Source organism: Sceloporus occidentalis, unplaced genomic scaffold, assembly GCF_023333645.1.
Source record: "Sceloporus occidentalis isolate IW3139 unplaced genomic scaffold, rSceOcc1.0.p SCAF_4, whole genome shotgun sequence".
Lineage (NCBI taxonomy): Eukaryota > Metazoa > Chordata > Lepidosauria > Squamata > Phrynosomatidae > Sceloporus > Sceloporus occidentalis.
The window spans coordinates 139,132,998-139,155,893 of record NW_028316984.1 but is presented as its reverse complement, the minus strand read 5'-3'; the positions used below and the strand labels follow the sequence as shown (position 1 = coordinate 139,155,893).

The 22,896-nt window shown below is 40.8% G+C and overlaps 1 protein-coding gene across 1 annotated transcript in view; it reads right to left on the bottom strand.

The window, feature by feature from the left end:
* The window catches only part of GALNT16 (polypeptide N-acetylgalactosaminyltransferase 16), a 247,414-nt gene that overhangs the window by 81,389 nt on the left and 143,129 nt on the right, over window positions 1-22,896 (bottom strand). The window contains exon 3 of the mRNA XM_089521755.1: window positions 9,348-9,446. Coding sequence (XP_089377881.1) covers window positions 9,348-9,446 — 99 coding nt within the window. The remainder of the gene's footprint in view (window positions 1-9,347; window positions 9,447-22,896) is intronic.

Below are 22,896 nucleotides of genomic sequence, written 5' to 3'. Positions count from 1 at the left end.
TTGCAGTGCCTCTCTCCTTATTGTCACTCAGTGCCACTCGCACAGCTCATTCCATTTTCCTCCTGCTCCCTCCTTCATCTCATCTCACATCCTTGGTGGGAACCACTCCCTCGTTGCTTGCTCTCCACTGTTCATAATGCTCATCCTTCCATCTATTCCCTGTCCCTTACCTTACTGCACATACTGCAATACTCTCTGCCTCACTTTTTAGATACTGCTGCTCACACAGCACTCCTCTTCCCTCATGCTCCTGCTTATCCAAGCAAGCACCTTTCCCTCATCAGAGGTGTCCCTAGGGTTGGTGTCACCCGGTGCAGTAACTCATGGTGTCACACACACCCCACTGACCTCCTCCTCCCATTACACACCATACAGAATCCTGAGTAATGCTTTTTTGCACTGTTCTCATAAATCGTAATTCCCATATACCACTGAATATAATGCTAATAGTTGTGACATAAACAACTAGCAAAATTAAAATTATACCTTCAAATAACAATATCATACACACAACATAAATGTATTTACATATACATAGTGAAGATATGGTTAAAATGAGATGATTTAAAATAAAATTGAAAAAGAATATTTTTAAAAAAATATTTTTTTTAAATTTAAAAATTTGAAATTTTAATTTTAAAAAATTCTGAGGCCTCTCCTTTTCTCCTCCCACTGAGCTTCCTCCCACTCTCACCATCTCTTAAATCATTTTAAAGGAAAGCAGATGAATGCCACAGCCCATTTCTGGCAAAAGGATGGTGTTTGAGGAGCAGTGGTGTCACCTCCCTTAGGGCAGCGATGGTGAATCTATGGCACATGTGCCAGAGGTGGCACTCAGAGTCCTCTCTGTGGGCACAGGTGCCGCCACCCCAGCACAGACTTTGTCAGAGTTTGTTACTAGAAAGCCAGAGGGACATGGCACTTTGCAATAAATAAGTGGGTATGGGGTTGCAGTTTGGGCACTCGGCCTCTAAAAGGTTCACCATCACTGCCTTAGGGTGACACCTCTAGTGACACCACTTTCCCTCATATTACCACACACACACCATCCCCCTTTCCTCCCTCATTCCCCTCCCTTGTTGCCTTCACTCCATCACTCACACTGCTAGTGTTCTCTTATCACCTACTCTCTGCCAGTGATGTCACTAGGGGAGTGTGGTGGTGTGGGCCGCACTGGGTGGCACCCCAGAAGGTGGGTGACACCCAGTCAGGTTCTCTCCCCCCATACTCCTCCCATGCACAATTGCTGCACACACTCCCACCCCACGCACACCCAGTGCAGGGATGCCACTGGCAGGGAGGGTGGAGTGCCCAGAGTAGCCCCCTCCCTGATGGGTGCTGGTTCACCCACTACTAAGCTGGCACCTGGCTGCAAGGTAAGGGGTGTGCCCTTTTGGCCCCAACCCTGGAAGTCCTGCCCTAGCACCAGGTGTAGGGTTGCCATTTCACGGTGGTGGGCGGGACTTTCCCGCCCCCTGGGGGGCGTGCCCGGTCCCGTCCCCGACCCCAACCCCGGGTGGCTGCCCAACTCTGAGCTCCCAGGGCTGCTGCCTGCCTTCTATGGAGTGCTGCCTGTGAAGCATGCTTGGAGCAGCAGCAGGAGGACTGAAACCATCAGGGGCGGGGTCTGCTGCACTGCCCTGCCTCTATTGGCCAGCCCTCTGCTTCCTTATTTGGGCAACATCCAAGCAGGGAGGAATTTGCATTCAGGCAAGCTGCTTACCCCTTTCTCTTTCCCCTCCTTCTCTTCTTCTTGTTATTCCGTTTTTTTTTCTTCTCCTCCTCTTCCTCCTCTCCTTTTTTCCCTTTCTTCCCCCTCCTCATCTTCTTTTTCTCTTTCTTCCTCTCTCTAAGCCCCCCTCCTCTTCTTCTCAGAGGTCCAGGGCTTCTCAAGGCTTTGCCCCCATTAGAAAAGAAAAAAGGCTTTGGATCTGTCCCATAAATCCCTCCTAAGTTGAGACATACCTGGGAAAAAGAGGGGGTGAGGGGTTTGGGGGGGTTGGAGGGGGCAAGGAAAAGGAGGAAGGGGGGAATTCCTAAGAAGGCTTGGGAGTGAGAAATGTAGTTTTCAATGGCACAAGGGACTGCCTGTGATCTTGCAAATGCTATGCCTGCTTGGGAGTGGGAAATGTAGTTTGCAATGGCACAAGGGACTGCCTGTGGTCTTTAAATGCTATGCCTGCTTGGGAGTGGGAAATGTTCTTGTAGAATTGGGGGGGGGGGTGTTTGGCCAGAAAGAGAAGTACATTTCAGCCTTCTGTCTAGGAATAATGCCAAAATGTCCTCCATTTTGAGCATGCCTAAGAAACATGCATTTATATTAACATTTTTTAAAAAAAAAATCAATTTTTTCATGTGTCCTCCATTTTTAAAAAATGTGTCCTACATTTGAAAATGTGGCCCTACATTTGTCCTACATTTGTCCCAGTTTGGAGGTCCTGCCTTATGGCAACCCTAACCAGGTGAGACCCCAGTCATCAACGCCAGTGCTCCTTACATGCCACCATTCATGCGACTCATTCCCCTTCCCTCCTACTCCCTCACTCTCCTCACCCCCTTGCTGTGCACCTTCCCTTGTTGCTTGTGCTCCATTGCTCTGCTCACACCACTGATTCTCCCTTTTCTTCTATACCCTCTCTCACTTCACCGCATGTGGAGGGGAAGGATTTATGTGGCTGTAAGGCAGTACCTCAACATTTTGTCTCATACAGTATCACCGTTCCTACAAGGACTAGAGAATTATTTGAAAAGATTAAAGCATGGAATCTTGGTCAGATGATAGTCCAAACATATACTGGGTAGCATGTCTAGAATCTAGGTAAAACCTAGCCAAACGAAAGATACGGCATCTTTGGCAATTATTCCACTTACCTGCCATGGTTCCATTCTATGGAATCCTGGGATTTGCAGTTTAGGGAAGGAATTTAGATTGTTCAGCTAGAGAGCTCTAGTGCCTCACCAAACTAAAACCCCCAAGATTCCACAGGATGAAGCCATAACAGTTAAAGTGGAACCATAGTGCTATAATTCTGCCTTAGCATTGCCACTGCAACTATTTACCTGCTTTGGTTTAACCTAACATTATGCTCAAGGTCAAAGCCAACCATTTCTCTGACTGTAAGACCACAAATTCTGGTAGACATATACTTTCATGGATGATTGCCTGCTAGTCCTCTGCTTTACCCTTGAGTCCCTTTTGAAACTGAAGTACAGCCACAAATTTGCACTTTATCATTATGAAAAAGCTTAAATTCCTATTGATCCCATGAGCTTTAGAAGATAATCAGAGTTTAACAGGAATCAGGATTTAAAGGAGCTTAGTCCCAGGACTTGCTGTTTTTAACAACAGGAGTCAGCTCTTCAAAGTTGGATGTGATGGACTGATGATGTTAAGCTTGGAAGTAGTTACAAATAACGATTATATAGTTAAACCATACTATTTTATTGTAATTCAGCATAATCTTTTGCATATGTACACAAATTATAAACAACTTACAGAATTATTATAACAAGGGACAACTTTACTCTCTTGCACTGCAACTGTAACTTATAAGTTACTGTTATCATTATGGAGTGTGGCTTCATTAAACGGCCAACATGGAATATAATGTAGTTCATCTGCTAGTTGAATATTTATGCCTCACTGCTGCTAAATTGGGGGGGGGGGGGGGGTTAAGAAGTTTTTTTGACACAATAAAAAGCAACTTGTTACTTTCAAGAATCAGAAAAATAAATAATTATCTTCTAAAACAATAACCACTATAATAATTAACCAGTTTGGGTTCCTGCAACTATAACTAAAATGAACTGCTTTTTAAAAAAGAACGTTTACTTTCTGGGATTATGTATATGTAGAAAGCCTTCTCCTTACTCTAATAATCAACCCTCTTACATATGAGATTATGTGGAGGGAGGGTTCCAGAATGGAAAGGAATTTTAAAGTATTTTCATTCTAGCCTGTTTCCACTGAAAATTAGGAGCATGAGCTTTGAGATTATTTGTACTTGGAATTTGTAGTCAGCTGTTGGTGTAGTAAAAATAACATACAGGATGGGGCCCTCCTAGCAAAGCTGCATTGCTGGATGTGCCCAAAATGGGAATTATGGCAGCTATCAGCCTGTGTGTGTTGTGAGTCTTCCTGCCTCAGATGGAGAATGTATTCTAAGGCAAAGCAGTTGCTTCACATGCTTTTAATGATTCTGGACACTGTTAAAGTGAATGGTTCAGTGGGGTCTTGGGACTGCCCTGCCATCCACAAGGAACAAAAAACTATACGTCTCAAGGGCAACCCTTCCCTGAACCAAAATCTTGCTCCTTGCAAGAGATTTGCTTTCTGCAATGTGCAGCAACTATCCTTGTATTCATGAAGCCTGGTTTGGCTACACTTGAAAGAGCCTGTTATTTATTCACATAGCAGTTTTCTGCAAGACCCCAAGACCTGGAGTGAGGGAAAATAGTTCCAATGAATAATGCATCACTGCCGGAGGTGCTCTCAGCTGCCTGCCAGCTGAGATGCTCTCTCTTGCTCTTGTGCTCTCCTTCTCCCTCCCCCAACACACATCCACAGAAAAGGAGCATTCCTTTGACCAGGCAGATGACTTAAGGAGTTAAGGTACACTTTTTGAGCCAAATTTTAAGATCTTAAAGACAGCAGAGGCTATCCCCACAGGAAAACAGAAAGAGTAATCATAAAGTAAAAAGGCACTAGAGGCAATGGTCAGTAGAAACATTTTTTTCTCCAAATACATCAAGAAGTAGGTTGACTAAACAAAATAGGAGCAGGGATGCCATCAGGGATGCAATCCAGAGGGTCTCACCTTCAGTCATCATATACACCTTCCTTTCTTTAAAGAAACAACAACATTCAGGACAGGTCAAGCTTCTCAATCACTTCTCATTCTCTCTCTGTTCTCACCAATCCCATGACCACATAGCCCAAAAAACCCACAAAAAACACAAATGTTTTCAGTTTAGAGGAATGAGGAGAGTAGCTTAAAATGTATCTCAATTCTAAAAAGCATAGCCTGTGTCACCTTCTGTATTCCATAACCTTACTAGATAGCTGGATTTTATTTTTCATCTCTCATTCCTTTCGAGGTCAAGAGTGCTGTGAAGGAAGTGTCTTTATTTACTGGGTGTTTTTATTCCACTAGGCCAGTACAGTATCTCTCAAATCTGTCTGATATTGGAGATAGGCATCCCCCCACCCCCACACTGTGCAAGGGACTGGCATCATATTTGCACCCACTGGCTCCAATTGTTTCTTTCCTTCCTGGAAGCTCAACAAAGATTGATAGTGAATGGCTCATGAGTCAGCAGTGGTCCATAGTTGGCTACTTTGATTAGCATTCTCAAGAGAGCATAGCATTATGTGGGCCGAAAGGTATTTTTTTTTGGAAATCAAGATACTAAACTCAAGATCAGAAAACCTTTAAAAAATCCAGAAACATTTCAGAAAATTTCCCATTTTTCCACAGCCTTTTTTTCCTGGGGAAAAATGGGGGAAATTACAGTTGTCTCTCTGTGCAGACTCTAAATGTGCGACCCTTGTTTACACATGAACGGCAAATGGAGGGACATAAAATGGAGCACACACACACAGCACATGCCCATGGGTGCTCACAGGAGTGCACTACCAATGGGGTTTGAATATTGTCAGATTTCCATTTTTGCTGGGGGATCCAGAACGAATCCCCCATGAAAACAAATGGGCGACTATATTATGGAATATTTTATTTTAGAATTAGAAATAAAATGTTTAAGACAAGCTGTTTATGTATTTACTCCTCCCCCCCCCCCCCCAATTATTTCTAACAGCTACATAACAAGAAGACTGGACACCACAGTGCAAGAAGGATTTTGACAAGCTGGAAAATGCCCAGAAACAGGAAACCAAAATAGTCAGGGGTCTGGAAATCAAGCCTTATGAGGAACAACTTAGGGAGCTGGCTATGTTTACCTTGGAGACCAGAAGACTGTGATGTGCGAACGAATTTTTCTTTTCACATTCATTTTTGTTTTTTATAGTCAAGGAGGGTTTGGAGTACAGAGGAGAAGGTCACCTGGGCACATTGTTGGAGGACATCTCCTTCAATTTTACACTTTTCTGTTCACTACTCCCTTAGTGGGGACTTGCTCAGAGGAAGGGAGTGAGAGACTTGCCTCTGGAACTAGCTAGTAGCCAGGAGCTCTGTACATAACTAGACTCCCAGTTTGGGTTTCAGAGAAACAAGTCATACCAGACAAACCTTATCTCTTTCTTTCATAAAATTACCAGCTTGGTAGATGAAGGGAATGCTGTGGATATAGTATATCTTGATTTCAGTAAGGCCTTTGACAAGATTTCCCATGACATTCTTGCAAACAAGCTTGTAATATGTGGGCTACACAAGGTAACTGTTACATGGATTTGTAATTGGTTGACTGACCGAACGCAAAGGGTGCTTAACAATGGCTCTTTTTCATCCTGGAGAGAAGTGACCAGTTGGGTCCCACAGGGCTCTATCCTGGGCCCAGTGCTATTCAACATCTTTATCAAAGACTTGGATGACAGAATTGGGGGCATACTCATCAAATTTGCAGATGACACCAAATTAGGAGGAATAGCTAATACTCCAGAGGGCAGGATCAAAATTCAAAATGACCTGAATAGACTTGAAAGCTGGGCCAAAACTAACAAAATGAAATCCAACACGGAGAAATGTAAAGTACTGCACTCAGGGCAGAAAAATAAAATGCACAGATATAGGATGGGGGACACCTGGCTGAATGAGGCTACATGTGAAAGGGATCTGGGAGTCCAAGTAGACCACAAGTTGAACGTGAGTCAACAGTGTGATGCATCAGCTAAAAAGGCCAATGCAATTTTAGGCTGCATCAATAAAAGTATAGTGTCTAAATCAAGAGAAGTAATAGTGCCACTATATTCTGCTTTTGTCAGGCCCCACCTGGAATATTGTGTCCAGTTCTGGGCACCACAATTCAAGAAGGACATTGAGAAACTGGAACGTGACCAAAGGAGGGCGACCAAAATGGTGAAGGGTCTGGAAACCATGTCCTATGAGGAACGCCTTAGGGAGCTGGGGATGTTTAGCCTGGAGAAGAGAAGGTTAAGGGGTGATATGATAGCCCTGTTTAAATACTTGAAGGGATGTCATATTGAGAAGGGAGCTAACTTGTTTTAGAGAACAGGACCCGGAGCAATGGATGCAAGCTCCAGGAAAAGAGATTCCACCTCAGTGATAGGAGGAACTTCCTGACAGTAAGAACTGTTCGACAGTGGAACACACTCCTTCCTCGGAGTGTAATGGAGTCTCCTTCCTTAGAATCTTTAAACAGATGGCCATCTGTCGGGGATGCTTTGATTTAGATTTCCTGCATGGCAGAAGCTTGGACTGGATGGCCTTTGCAGTCTCTTCCAACTCTATGATTCTATGATTTAAATATTTGAAGGGATATCACCTAGAAGATGGAGACCACTTGTTTTCTATTGCTCCAGAGACTAGGACAAAAACCAGTGGATCCATATTACAAGAAAAACAGATTCTGCTTAAACTTTAGAAGAATTTCTTGAGAGTAAGAGCTGTTTGACAATGGACTAGATTATCTCAGAGGGTGGTGGACTCTCCTTCCTTAGAGACGTCTTTAAACAGAGATGGGATAGCCATCTCTTGACAGTGGATTTCAACACATGGGAGGGACAGCATCCTTCTGCGGTCCTTAAACTTGGCTAATTGCAGAGTCGGGGATCAAACCCCTGCATGCTTCTGCCATCCTTTTCCCATGGGTAAAGTGTCATGGAGCTGTCCCCATGTGCTTTTCTCATCAGTAAAGTGTCATGGAGGCATCATTTGGTATTAACGGGAGCTCTTGTTAATAACAAATGATGGTGCCATGACACTTTATGAATGGGAGAAGTGCGTGTGGACATCTCCATGACACTTTACCCACAGGAGAGGGATGGCAGAAGCACACAGGGGTGTGATAACCTTAGGCCCCTGATCACCCGATTGGCCAAGTTTAAGGATGGCAGAAGGACGCTGTCCCTCCTGTGTCAAAACCTCCACAGTTTTACTTCTGTATTCTTGTATGGCAGGGTGTGCCATACTAGATGGCCCTTGTCATTTTCAGTTCTATGATTCTAGGTAACATTGTGTGCAGGCCAGTGCAATTCCTGTTCTTGGTTTCCTTTTAGTTTTTTAAAAACTTATTTATTTTTGTTCCACAAAGACAACTAAATCCTCTTAGTTCGTTTTATGGGAAGAAGTGCTTTAATTCTGCTTGACACTATGGAGGACTCGAGGAGACAAAGCAGTTTTCTTTGTTTTGCTCATGCTGACATTTTCTTTTTCTTTTTTCTAAATTGTTCCTCATAAATTGGCAAAACCAAAGTGATTCCTTGCAGTTTAATTGTTCCTTACAGTTCAGGACCTTGCAGCTCAAATCATAACAAGCAAACAAAAATTAAAATGTAAAAATAAATTCCATTTGCAATTACTGTCTGAATAAATTATACTTTTAAAGTTCCAAACCTTATTATCTTACAACAAATGAAATTAAACATAATACATTTAAGTTGCTAAAGTAACCAAGTAGCTTTTAATCTGTAAAGAGTACTAATATAACACACACACACCATTTCCCCCCAAAAATGTCCAATTTTTTTCCTGGGAAAACCCAGGGGGATTTATTCCCCCCTCCCCCCCCCCCCCCCAGCTTCTGAATTTCTGTAAATTTTACATTTCTAGGAAGGGCAGAGCTTGGAAAAGCTATAGGGCTTTTGGGTCTAGTTCTTAGAATCGTGTAGCCAGTGGAAGATTCTATAATTCACACCATCAGCTGGGTTTTATAGATGGCTAAAAAGAAAGCCTTTTTGAATTTATTGTTCTAGCTTGATTTTTTTAAAAGAATGAATGAACTACAGGCACATGATGTTAATGGGTTGTTGGTGTTTTTAAGCTGGTCCCAGGTGTCTCACACAGTGACACTAACAAGGTAACCATCCAAATAGCATTGATATTTAAGATATCAGTGGATGTGGAAAACAGTGATGTTAATTGGGTTATTTATGTAACAGTGCTCAGTGATCAAATAGCCTACAGATTTGTATAACTGCAGGCTCAGAGCAACCTCTGACAGAGTTCATCAGGCCAGATTGTAGCCATTCTACTTAGATATAAGTCCTACTTAATCCAGTGGGGCTCTCTTCCTACTAAGTATGCCTGTGATTGCATCTTTACAGCTCATTCTTAAACCTTTTTATTCATTACTAAGCCACAATGATTTCAGTGAGACTTGCAGTCTTACAATTTTGACCGTATGGCTCAGGAGACCTAAAAATACCTTACCTTTTCACTGTGCGGAGTAAGGTGGAGCGAGCTTCATTGTGAAAGGTGATGATGATGCTTGTTGCTGGTAGGTCTGCACCATAGTGTATAGAGGCACACCTACAACCCAGGAGAGAATAGGTTTTGGTTAGACGGAATATGTTTCTAAGTGCCTGGGGAATTTGGTCTGAGGGAGGAGTTCAAAACTTGCTGCCAAGCTCACAGAATTTCATGAACATATTTACAAACAAATGATACCTGTGAATCCTGATATGCTGACAACACCTTTCTCACACAGCAACTTTTATGTGAGAACAATTCATCACATTCTGGTAGTGCTGACTGCAGGGTTAGATTAGCAACTATGTCGACTTCATAGGGAAAAAGAAGAGAAAGCACAGCTGGAATTTTGTACAGGTTCTCTCTTGGGGTGAGGATTGGGAAGGAAAGAAACATCAACAATCTATGCTACTAAAATTGACTGTTATGTTTGCTTCCAATATGGGCCCAAAAGGAGTGGATGAGACAGCGTGGCAGAAAATATATAGGAATATACTGGGGAGGGGGGTGGAGTCTGTGTGGTGTAGTGGTTTGAACATTGGACTACAACTCTGGAGACCAGGGTTCAAATCCCCACATGAGCATAAAAACCCACTGGATGATCATGAGCAAGTCACCCTCTCTCAGCCTCAGAGGATTGCAATGACAAATCCCCCTTCAAAGAAACTTGCAATGAAACCCCTATGATAGGTTCACCTTAGGGTCACCATAAGTCAAAAGTAACTTACTGATGTTCATAGTATGTACATATTGTATATATTTTATGTATTCATATGAATTTGGGAATATAGTCATTTAATATGGTCATTGACCGCAATAAAATAATTGATTGATTGAAAATAACTTGGAGACAAACAACAACAACTGTGGGGAGTATTACTGAAAGCACAGAGTGGTAGAGGAGGCAGAGTAGTGCTTGTTAGACCAGATCAGTAGCAACCAGGCCAACCACAACCCACATAGAGTGTTGTCATCGCTGGCCTGTTTGAGATTCTCAAAAATTAAACCAGTTTAGCCCTGAAAACTGAACCATCACTGGATACATATACAAGGCTAAATGTTACAACTGAACATGAAGTAGCACAGTCAGAACCACCTTTCCTCTGACAGAATAAGGATTCACTAAAAGAAAAACATCTCACAAATTTTTGTCTTCTCTAAATCAAAGAAGAGGGGGTACGTAAGGCCATGTGGTGCAACTGCTACACAATGTTTCCCATAATGAATGCCCTGTGCCCTGTCCAGTACAGAACGTACTGCATGGATCTATGTTAGCAATTTGTATTAGCCTCTACTTCCATAGGGCATGAAAGCCAGAAATGTGGTTAGTTGTTCGAGTGCTGGACTAGGATTCTGAGACACTATGGTCCAAATCCCCACTCAGCCATGGAAACCCACTGAGTGACCTTAGACAGATCACATTCTCTCAGTTATAACAGGTTTACAATACCAGAAGATTCGGCGTAAAAATGCATTCACTAATATTTCCATAGTAAGTAATGCTGCCAGAGTTTTGGATGGTTTTGGATAGAACAAATACTCTCTTGCACCCCACTGAAAACAAGTTATACATATGTGTGACCTTGAGTAATGTGCATGTCATGTCCCTAATAGGATTCCAGCCAGAACTATTAAACAGAACACTGAGGATAAGAGAAACAAAACAATATGGATAGTGACAATGACACAAGGATTGATGATAGTAGGGGAGGAAAAGAGACTTTTGAAAGAAGCAAGACAAGAGAATAAAAAAGACAGAGGGAGTCTGAGCAGCCAGAGAGAAAGGGGGGAGGATTTTAAAAGGTGGCTTCTCTGCACTAAATGTCAAAACCTCCGGGAAAATTATTGGAAAATGGAACACAGATGGTACTTAACGCCGAGTAAGATAACAAAAATTTACAAAACGGGCCCAGGTCTATGTTGGAAATGTGAAAAGGCACCAGGAACCTGGTTCCATGTTTGGTGGAAATGCCCAAAACTAAAGTTGTACTGGAAAAACATACACAGAGAAATTGAACACATTTTTCAAATGAATTTTGAAATGAGACCAGAAATGTATTTACTGAATATGTTAGACAAAGCTCCTGCGCAAATCAAAATTAAACATGAGAGAACAATACTATATTTAATAACTGCTGCCAGAATTATATTAGCTCAATATTGGAAAAGCCAAATAATACCTGATTTGGATCTTTGGTGGGCAAAAATCCATGAATTTCAAGAGATGGACATTCTCACTGGCCGTTTATCTAATAAAGACACTACACTAATAGAGGAAGAGTGGGACCAGATAATGAAAAATTGCAGGTTAGAGACATAAGAATGCAGACAATATAACCTATAAGCAACTTATTTGTAATATAACATTTAAGAAATTGTACAATTTGGGGGAATATACTTCGAGGTAACAGGAAGTAAAAAAGAGAAACTGATATATAAAAAAGAGAATATTGAAATGTATGGGTATAGTGTTTGGGAATTGTTTTTAAAGTGACTTTGGAAGTACTGATCTGTGAACTTCAATATATTTTCTGATACTATGTAGTAACTTGAAGCTTTTTTATTGTTTTTGTATATAAAATGCTTTTATAAAAAAAGGTGGCTTCTCTGAAAAGTAATGGGATTAATAAAATTAGAGATTATTTTGTAGATAATATAATTAATTTTCAACATTTTTCAAGGGTATTTTTGTCCAGAAACAAAGAATAATGCATTTTAAAAACTGCAGTTGCAGATAGATATGCAACGATTATAATCAATAGAGGCTTGATTGCTAACATGAATTTTAATTGGACTTACTAAGTAGGGCAGCATCCCTACCAATTAGGAGTACTGAAAATTGAAGGTCTGCCACTGATATTTGTACTATCTGATATATTCCAAAAACCAAACCTCTTTTCATGGGTGGCTGAGATACTGGCGCCTTTGCTCTCTGATCCATTCAGTATAATTTTTTTTTTGTTTATACAGAAAACTATTTAAAATATTGTATACAATTACTTCAGGATAAAATATATATGAAACATACATTAATTTTGTATTTAGACATGGGTCCCTCTCTCCAAGGTATTTCATTATGTACATATATGAAAATACAGGTATTTCAAAATTAAAAAAACATATTTTGGATAAGGGACACTGATTCTTTATCTTCACTGAATCTGAACATTCATAAAAGCAAAGGCAAAGCAGAGTGAGGGCTGGAACTGGGTGTGTTTTGTGATTACTGCAAAAAGGGACAGGAGAGGTAGTCTTTTGATCCCATGCAAATCACTGAAATGAAATTATCTCATTAGTGGGCTGGAACAGATTCAAGAGAAGGGTGAAGCTTAGATTTAAACAGAACAGTTTCTTACTCTGTATACAACACTAGAACAAGAGACAGGGACAGAACACAAACAGAGAGCTAAAAGGGTAGAACAGAGTACAAGTACAAAAAAAAGATGTACAGAAAAAGGCACAATAGTTTTCAAAAAGGTGGGAAGACACACAGCAGACACTTGAAAAAATGAAGTTCCAAACTTCCAAAGCTTGTACATCATAGGTACATAGAATATGAGAAGCATGAGTTAAAGGAAGCTAGACATAGTAAAAAAGGAAATGGAACAATACTAGGAGTGAGTGAGCTAAAATGGATAGGAATTTGACATTTTGAGTCACACACAACTATACATAGTTCTACTCAGGAAATAAAAAAAGGAGAAAGAACAGAGTGGCACTAATAGGGAGGAAAGGCATAGCAAAATCAGTCAAAGGACATAATGTAAAGTCTGGCTGAATAATGTCAATAAGACATCAGGGAAACCCAATAAACATCACTATAATCCAACTATATGCACTAATCATGGAGGCAGAGGAAGAAGAAATTGAGACTTTCTATGAAAGAGTCCAGAAGGAAACTGACAACGCGTCAAAAAAGGACTATGTAGTAATCACAGGCAATTGGAATGCCAAAGTAGGAAGCAGAGCATAATCAAAGACAGTGGGAAGATTTGGGCTCAGTTGAGGGAACAAGATAGAAGAGCGCTTGATAGAGTTTTGCAAGGGCAACAGTCTATTCATTGCAAATATCCTTTTCATACAACTGGGGAGAAGATTGTACACATGTACATTACTGGATAGTCAACACAAAAACCAAATACATTTACTCCTCCAAGTCCGCGGACTTGAGATGTGCGGACTTGAAAATCCACAGAGAAACGACCACCATTAACGCCAATGGGACACACATGTCCGTGGCACATGCCCCACATGCACCTGGCCCATTCAAGCCTATGGGGCTTGAATATGCATGGTTTCTGGAATTAATGGGGGGTCCGGAATGGATCCCCAGCAAGTTCTAAGAGCCAACTGTAGATTAGAAGGTGGAGATGCTCCATTCTTTCAACAAAAATAAGACCAGGTGCAGACTATAGCACAGATCATGAACTACTAATATCTAAAATAAGAATAAAGCTGAAGAATACCAAATCTGTTACCTTTACAATATATGATCTGAAAAACATCCCAACAGAGTTTAAAGAAAGTGTGAGAAACAGATTTCCACCATTAAGCCTAGTAAACCAAGAACAACTATATACAGAAGTCGGAGACATAGTCAAAGAGGAATGCAGATATAAGATAAAGGTGGTCAAAAAAAGAGAAGAAAAAATGGATGACAGATGAAACACTTCAAGCACTTAATGAAAAATGAGAAATAAAAGTAAAGGGAGACAGGGACAAAATTATAACCATAGATGCAACTATTCAAGATTACTGCATAAAGAGAATCACTACAAAAATCAATGCAGCAAACTAGAAACCAACAACAAAAAGTGAAGAACAAGAGACCTGTTCCACAAGATTCGAGAAATCAAAGGGAAACTTAAACCAAGGGCAGGGATGCTCCATGATCAGAATAGGAACATAATACACAACCATGATGAAATTGAAAAGAAAAGAAAAGATGAAAGCAGTACACAGAAGAGCTACATAAAAAAAGATGAAGCAATGAATCACAAACGGGAAAATACATTTATGAAAATAGATTTCAAATTCTGGAAAGTGAAATGATAGCAGCACTCAAAACAATTGGGAAGAATAAATCCTCAGGAACAGATGACATACCAACAGAACTGCTACAATTTACAACACCAGAATCAAGTTCATTTCTAACTAAAATATACCAACAAATATGGAAAACAAAACAGTGGCACACAGATTGAAAGACACAGATTTTTGTGTCTCCACAAAAAAGGAGACACAGAAGATTTCAGTAATTACAGAACCATTGCATTAACTTCTCATGCAAGCAAAATGTTGTTCAAAACTCTCCAGAATAGATTCCTACCATATATGGAATGAGACATCACTGAGATGCAAGCAGGTTTCAGGAAAGAAAGAGGCGCTGGGGATCACGTTGCAAACATACAATTAATAATGGATCAGACAATAATAATAATAATAATAATAATAATAATAATAATAATTTATATCCTGCCTCTCTTCAAAATGCAATTGAGGCGGCTTACAAGATTAAAATATACAGTCCGAACCCTCATGGAGCATGACCCAAACACCTTAGTCCCCCCCCCCCCACAGGAGCCTTCATTGAGTCCAATGGGTTTTGTGTCCTTATCACAAGCTCCTCCACATAAACTCTCAGCATATACTGTTCTTTTTTTACCCTCACCTCATAGATTATGTTCTTTTGTCTAATATCTCTCAAAATAAACAGTAAAGGTGAGAGAAGGCACCCTTATTTAGACCCCTCTTATATTTCAATCAATCTTGTTGCATTACCATTTACTAAGATCTGGATTTTTTGGACTGAGTAGATTATTTTATTGCCCAAATAATATATTCACCAAAGTCCATTCTCTCCAGTACTTGTAATAAATAATTCCAAGAACTATTATCAAACACTTTCTCTCCATATAAACATAAAAATAAAAACAGACCTTTTGTCATTATGATGTTCCAAGAATTCAATAATATTGAGAAAAGTTTTTATATTATTTCTTAATTGCCCTGGTGTTTGGGGAACTCACTCTGATCTCCATGGATATTCTGAGAAATGTGTCTTCTCAATCAGCTTGCCAAGATGGTGGTGAATATCTTATAGTCACTATTTAGTAGTAAGATAGATCTATAATTTTTTGATAATGTCTCATCTGTAATTTCTCTGTGAATCACTGCAATACAGACATTTCTCCAAGAACCTGGCTTCCTTTTTCTAATAACTTATCAAACACAATATTTAATGGCTGAAGTAGTTCATCTTTAATTTTGTTATAATATGGTGGCAGTAGTCCATCTGGGCCTGGCACTTTTCAGGATTTAATCTTTTTAATTGCTTTAGTAAGTTCCATAGTTGTCACAAGCCCATTCAGGACTTGCTGTCCATATAGATGTATAAATATTGTTCAAAGATATAAAATTTACTTTGAGCAGTATTTTAAAAGAAATCCTATATAAGATGATGTATAGATGGTATCTAACCCCAAATAAGGTGCCAAAAATGGCCAAGAAGCAACTATTGGAGGCAAAAACCATTGAATCAAATTGCCAATAATGGCTTCAGGAGCTGCAATTGGCCATAAAGGGCAAAAAAATAAATGAAAAACAGTGATGTTAAGTCCAGTGGCAGAAAAATTAATGGGGCAATGATTATTTCTCCAACCCTTGGCTGTTTTCCAGCTAACATAAACCAACACCCTTTATTTGAACCTGTGGGAACCAACATGTAGTGGGGTAATGCTGGACTGATACATGGGCGATCTCACTTCAAATCACCACTGAGCCCTGAAACTTACTGAGAGATATTTGGCCAATCATTCTTTCCCTCAGCCTACCTAGCAGGGTTATTGTGAAGATGAAGTGGGGATGAAGAGAGCCATGTGTGCTCTCTGAAATAAATGATAGGCAAAAAAGTAAACAATAGATTAATAAAATTTGCTCTGGCTTCAAGTTCCATAGGGCTTGTAAACTCCCTCTGGATTAGAGTATATAGCCAACCTTTTAGAAAAAAAACTGCTTAATTCCTGTGCTCTCCATCATTACTGCTTGGTTAAAAATCTGTGGATCACATAGGTAAATGAAGGTTCTTTTTCTGTTTTTCCAGCTCTGGGCTCTGGCTAAGTAGCTTTGGCAGCCACACTACAAATCAGCCAATGCGTCTTCTCCCAGTAGGGTAAATCAGAGAAAACACCATAGCTTTACTGTCTTTAGCCACTTTGAACACACTGACCAAATGATCCTCAAATCACTCACACTTGTTGAGCATATGCAAAATTTAAAAGGTATCTTTAAGAATGTGTTTTTGATTCAAAAATGGGTCTCCCTTCCCTTTTTGTTCTGTACATGACCACTCAGATCAAAAGGTGTGCTTACTATCAACATTAGGAGAAACTTCCTGACAGTAAGGGCTGTTCGACAGTGGAACACACTCCCTTGGAGTGTAGTGGGGTCTCCTTCTTTGGAGGTCTTTAAGCAGAGGCTGGATGGCCATCTGTCGGGGATGCTTTGATTTAGATTTCCTGCATGGCAGGGGGTTGAACTGGATGGCCCTTGCAGTCTCTTCCAAGTCTATGATTCTATGACTTGCCAAACACCCTAAGAAAGTGAATGGAAGTATGAGAAGTATGAGAGCAGATGGGAGAGGCAGAAGTGAAGTGTCTCAATGGACACATTAGCTGGGGGATGTAGGGAGAAATTATAGTCCAGTTTATAACTTCCAAGGTCTTATGAAAACCAGCTTGTGGAGATGACCCAATGGAAAGTACTGGAAGGCAATAAAAACAATCAGAAACTCTAGAACAGCCTACCTCTGAAGGGACTTCTATAATGGGGAAGAGGTGGAATGGGGTCTATATTTGGTTAATCAAAGCCATATTTGTATAGTTGCTTTACCTCCAGGAGACAAGAAAAGTAACAGTTCTGCTCTTGACTTATTTGAACTATGTATTGTGCTAACATTTATTACTATTGGTTTATGGTTATTACTAAACTGCTACTATTTTTTCTCCCAATGTTCATTGCTATTGTTTTATGGCTGCTCTAAGTGACAACTTCTTTTTTTCACACAGCACTTTATTACTGTGACAGCGGCCTATTACTGCAATTTTCAAGAATATAAAGAGGTCCTGATGAAGGGTAAGTGGAAAACGAGGATAAGGCAGAGGACATATTACTCATATTATTACACTAATTCACTTTTTTTTTGTTTCAAATACTGTTCAGACCACACAATACAGAGAAATTACAGACATTTTTCTCTGCTTCATTCCCACAGGAAAGAGTCTCTCCCTAATCCTCTGTTATTTCAGCACTGCAAAGAAGAGTGGGACAGGCATTTCCATATAAAGCTGATACAGCGCAGCTAGCAATCAAAAAATTCCTAGTTTAAAGCCCACTTCTATCAAGAACTATTGACAGAAAAATTTCTGTCAAGAACTGTTTGTTTGTTTTATTCATTTATAGTCCTTCTATCTCCCAATAATGAGACTCAAAGTAGATAGCAACAGATTTTAAAGTAATACAGATTCAAACTACACAAATGCAATCAAAGTATAAATATAAGTTTTTAAAAAACAATTAAACAATTTATAAAGTTAAAAATATTTAACATTAAATTAATTTACTTTTTTTAAAAAAAAAAACTACATATAAACCTTAAGAACAGCACCACACCACATTAAAAGCACACCCCAGTCATTTCCCAAAAACCTGATGGCAGAAAATGTCAGGGATGATGGGAGTTGTAGCTCTTCACCTCTGGCTCTAACTCACCACCTTGTTATGCAGCGGAGCTGACCAGCTTTGGTCAGTGGTTAGTGCTTTTCTCCAAAGCAGCAGAGTTTCAGAGAATAGGCTGAAGACCCTGACAAACTCTCCAAGCCTTCTCACTCTTCTTCCACAGAAGTCTTCAAACTTCTCCAGGATTCTGCTGGCTCTTGTATCTTCACTCAAGACACCAGACAACTCAGTAGTCTTATACAAAAGATCTACTTTATTCTACTATATACAAAATACTATATGCTCTACAAATCACAATCTCTACAATCTTCCAACTACCCAACAACTACCCACAAAATACATTGGCAAACATAGCAATTATTATAGCCATTGTTAAACACCACCCACTTAATCAGTTTCCACCCAGTGGGCGTGTACACTCATTTGATTGGTTCACATAGTTCAACCCATACTTAAGGATTTCATCATTTCACCTTGTACACTTAATGATTCTCAGGTGTTTTCAATTGTACACTCTACATTTCTGTCCTTGGCATTTAGGACTGCTAAATTACATTAGCTTTTACACCTGTGTGGCTTCTTAATTGCTCTTGCTTAGTCACTGTGACTTTCACATACATGTTTTATTTCTTCAACTGTATGTCCCATGTTGCATTTTCCTTAACAGAAAAATGTTACCCTTACTGCCCCACCACAGGCCTTCAGATGGACTTTAACTTGTTTTTTGTTCAGACTTGCTCTGTTTTCTGCCAGTGTCACTCTAGTTTCTATCTCACTTGTTTCATTGCTGCCAATTCCTTGTTGCTTCAGTTCCATTCTATGAGAGGGGATGTTTAGGAACAATCACGTTGTTTGCCCTGCTCATTTTCTCAGTCTGGCGATCAACCAGGGCTTCAACAGAATCACCTGCCAAGGCAGCAAGAAATTCCCCAAGAGCTGTCAGGAATCCACCCTGATCCATAAACCTCCTGGGGTGGATCATTTTAATGGGTTACCAACCCCTGCAGACAGTGGCATCACTTGGTGATGCGGGGGGTACGAACCACACCGAGTAACACTCAGAAGAGGGATGACACCCAGTTGGGCCCTCCTCCCCCTTTGGTGCAGGAGGGACATGTGTGTGCCCTTGCAGGCTGTTCCATCCCCAGGATTCCTCCCAGGGGAGAAAGCCTGGGAACAGAAGATCAAAGAGGGGCGCACTTGCCTTTCCTGCACTGGGCGACACCATAATTAACGACACCACTGTTTGCAAAGGCTCTGAGTCCCAGCAAGTGATCTGATCAAGTGATCCAACCATGACAATGGAACAGCAGAACGCTCCTCTGTGCCCAGATCACCATTGACCTATCCTACACAGAAAACAATGGCGGGATACAGACGGGCAGGGGAAGACGTCTTGGAGGTGTATTCTGCAGAATACGGAGCCTCCAGACCGCCCGCCCCGGGGGCGTGGCTCAGGAGATGGGGCTTCCACATGGGGGGCAGTGAAGACGCCTCACCTGGGGCCGTTTCTGACCCGCAGTTTCCAAACCGCCGCCTCGGAGGACGCTGCAAAGAGAGAGGCAGCTTCCTCACGGGCGGCCAAAAACGGGGCTTTTTTTTTCCTTTGCCGGCTGGCGGATGCACAGCTGCGCAGCTGCAGCGCTAAGCAGCGGCGGCAGAAAGCCTATGGGCACATTTAAAGTGCCCAAGCCCCTTTAAAACTTTTTTCCCCGCTCTGCCCAAGAACAATGGTGGTCTCCTGCCAGCTGGTGATCAGCTGGTGTTGGCATCCTTGCCCGCTTGCACTTTGCCAGTGTCACCAGCATCATGGATGCCTCCTCTCCTTTGGTCCCCGTGCTCTTGCTGAATCTCCAATGCACAGCCACAGCTGTCGCCGCTGCCACCGCTGTCCCCCTGCCATCCCCCATCACCTCCCTTGTACATATGTAAATATTTACAGTTTTAGCGGTTTTTATTGTTAGGTGAAAATGGCACAGGAATGTGTGTAGGGGGCTCACTTTAAAGTCCAAACTTTCCAAGCAGCGCATGCGTACATGTTGCTCTAGGGTTAGGGTTAGGGTTAGGTTTAGGGTTAGGGTTAGGGTTACGAGTCTTAAAATGCGCTGCAGCTGTGCTGCAGCTTCCACACCTGCATGGCAGCTGACGCTGCAATTAAAGCCTGACTGCAAACTGCGCATGTTCCAGAACCCTGACTCATTATGCAACGCAGCAGACACGGAGCTTTTAAATGGGCAACTTAAATTAGTGGCGTAGCAATTCTGACGTACCGGTGCAGCAGCTTACAGACAGAGCTGCGCAGCTGCGCATCAAACGGAAAAGAAGCGGAGAAAAGCAGCACCTTTTTAATGCCGCCTCTTCCCGCTTGGGGCGTGCGGGGGGCGTGTTCATGGCGGCATTCAGGTAAGGCCCGTCTGAAGGCTCTACCTTCATGACGTCATGAATACACCCCTTTTTGCCCGTCTGTATCCCGCCAATGTCTAGAATGTGAGCTAGGCTTTCTGAGGCAAGCCACACTCTCTCCGAGTCCTCTGAAGAGCTAAAGGAAGCAGGTGTTTATAGAGCAGGCATGGGAAACATCTCCTTGACAGATGTATGCATTTACTAATGTGTTGAATGAATTTCTGCCAGTACCATTTCTGGAGGAAGATGTAGATCACAAAAGGCGGGAATTAGATTACTGACAAGAATTACAAAGCATTGTTTCACCATAGATTATCAAAAACTCTGTGAAAGCCTTCGACTTCACACTCTGTGTGAGTGTGCGCATAATTCCAGTTACCTGTGAATTTCATAGGGTTTTTTAGGCAAGGTTTGCCGCTGCCTTCTTCAGAAATATAGCAGAAAGCACCTGATCTTCTTTGGCAGTCTCCATTCCAGGTATTAACCAGGCCTGATCCTGCCTAGCTTCCAAGATCAGATGGAATGTTATCTCACTTGACAATAAGTTAAATGAATTTATAATGATAAATCTGGAAGGTTGACCATTAGAGATTTTTTGCTGGTTGTAGGAATTACAGAGATAAACAAAAGTGTTTTTTTGAGCCAATATCTTCCATTTTAATTGGGGCAATTTGTATAATAGATCCCACAAATGTGACCAAGCACTAAAATCTGAAATGGCCGTGATGAGCTACCCTGTAGAAAAAAAAAATGTTTAAAAATCTGTGTGTCTTCTCATTTTGGGATCAGTTAAGGGCTGACATGTGTGTGAAAGAACAGAAATAAAAAGTGCACCTTCTTTGTAATTCTAACTATGTATGGTCTCCAGGTATTCTTTAGTAAACCCTGAATTGTTAAAGCATTCATATCCTGCTCCTGGCTTACTGCTAGATAGACCTGCCAAGTCAATTGCTTTGAACAGAAGCCTGCTGATAATAAGGCTAATCTACAGCCTAAAGCCTTTGAATCTTATCTACCACCTCATCTCTTTCATATAATCTTATCTCTTGATGCACCTAAATAACTGTGAACTGGTAAATGCTGAGATGCTTTCCACTAACATCATTCTATAGCTTAAAATTCAGCAGAGATAGCAGTGCCTTGAATCATCCAGGGCTGGATGGGGGAACATTCAATTTGTTGAGCTATAAAGTTATTTTCCACCGCTGACAGTATAGTATTCAACAGTGCAGTCCCACAATAATGTATACAAATGGTGTGGTGATCTAGCACTGTGTTTAGTATGTGAATGCACAGCACAGTGGAGAAATGTACAGAATTAGAATAAGTTGCACTGGAAAAATCAAGGTATATAAACACAAAGGAGGATGAACAATAAACCAAGAACTACAGATTTAAAAGAGGATCATAAACAATAGCTTTTAGAACTGCAATAACGGGAAACCAGATTGGAAGTCATATCGTCAGTCTTAGAAATTACTCTCTCTATGGAAAAAGGCATAGATTTTTCATGCTTTTCTGATTTTATTTTAGCTGGTCATATAATATCCTATCACAAAAAATAGAGAATGAACAAAAATCAATTTAAAATAAAACCCAAGGTGTGTGCACTGCTTAGAAACCCATAAAACAACTGAACTAAAAAAAAATGACCCAGTTTAGATGATCATATCTCATCTTAATAAACCAGTATGTGTGGACTATTGTATTTAAATCTGACCTTGGAAAATATCAGATGTTGTATGTCATCCTGTTACATTGGCCCCCTTCAAAACAAGACTTGTTCATGTGCATTCAGCCATGTTCCTCCCTGCTTTTGTAGTGGAAACAATAAACTAGAAACTATAACTATTAACCATAGTTTCCAGTTTTGTTTCTATTCAAACTAGGAAACTATGATTACTACCTGATGGAAGATATTCCATGAAGAGGAGGAGATAAGAAAGAAATGTACTAATGGAAGGCTTAAGAGGAAATAGCAGGGGTATAGCTTAGTGCCAGGAGACCCAAGGGAAGGAAGTAGAAATGCTCTCATCCTGAGCTAACAAGAAACTAAGCTGGAACTAAAACTGGTTGTGCGGAAAATAACAACACTCTTATGTCATCTTAAAAACTAGTAAGCTTGATTTGGCATAAGCTTTTGTGGAACTGAGCTGCCATCAACAAAAACATATGCCAAATAAAAGGTCTTAAGTTGTTAAGGCGCCACAAATACTCTTAAGGTGTCTCTTGCTAACAATAGCCCTTAGTTAAGGACAGATTTGTCATGCAAAATGAATGCTAGCCAATGTAGGCTTTACAGTAGAAATGTTTTGGAAGAAATGACTACTTTAAGCACATGATAAGAAATTCTGAAGGTACTGGAATTGCA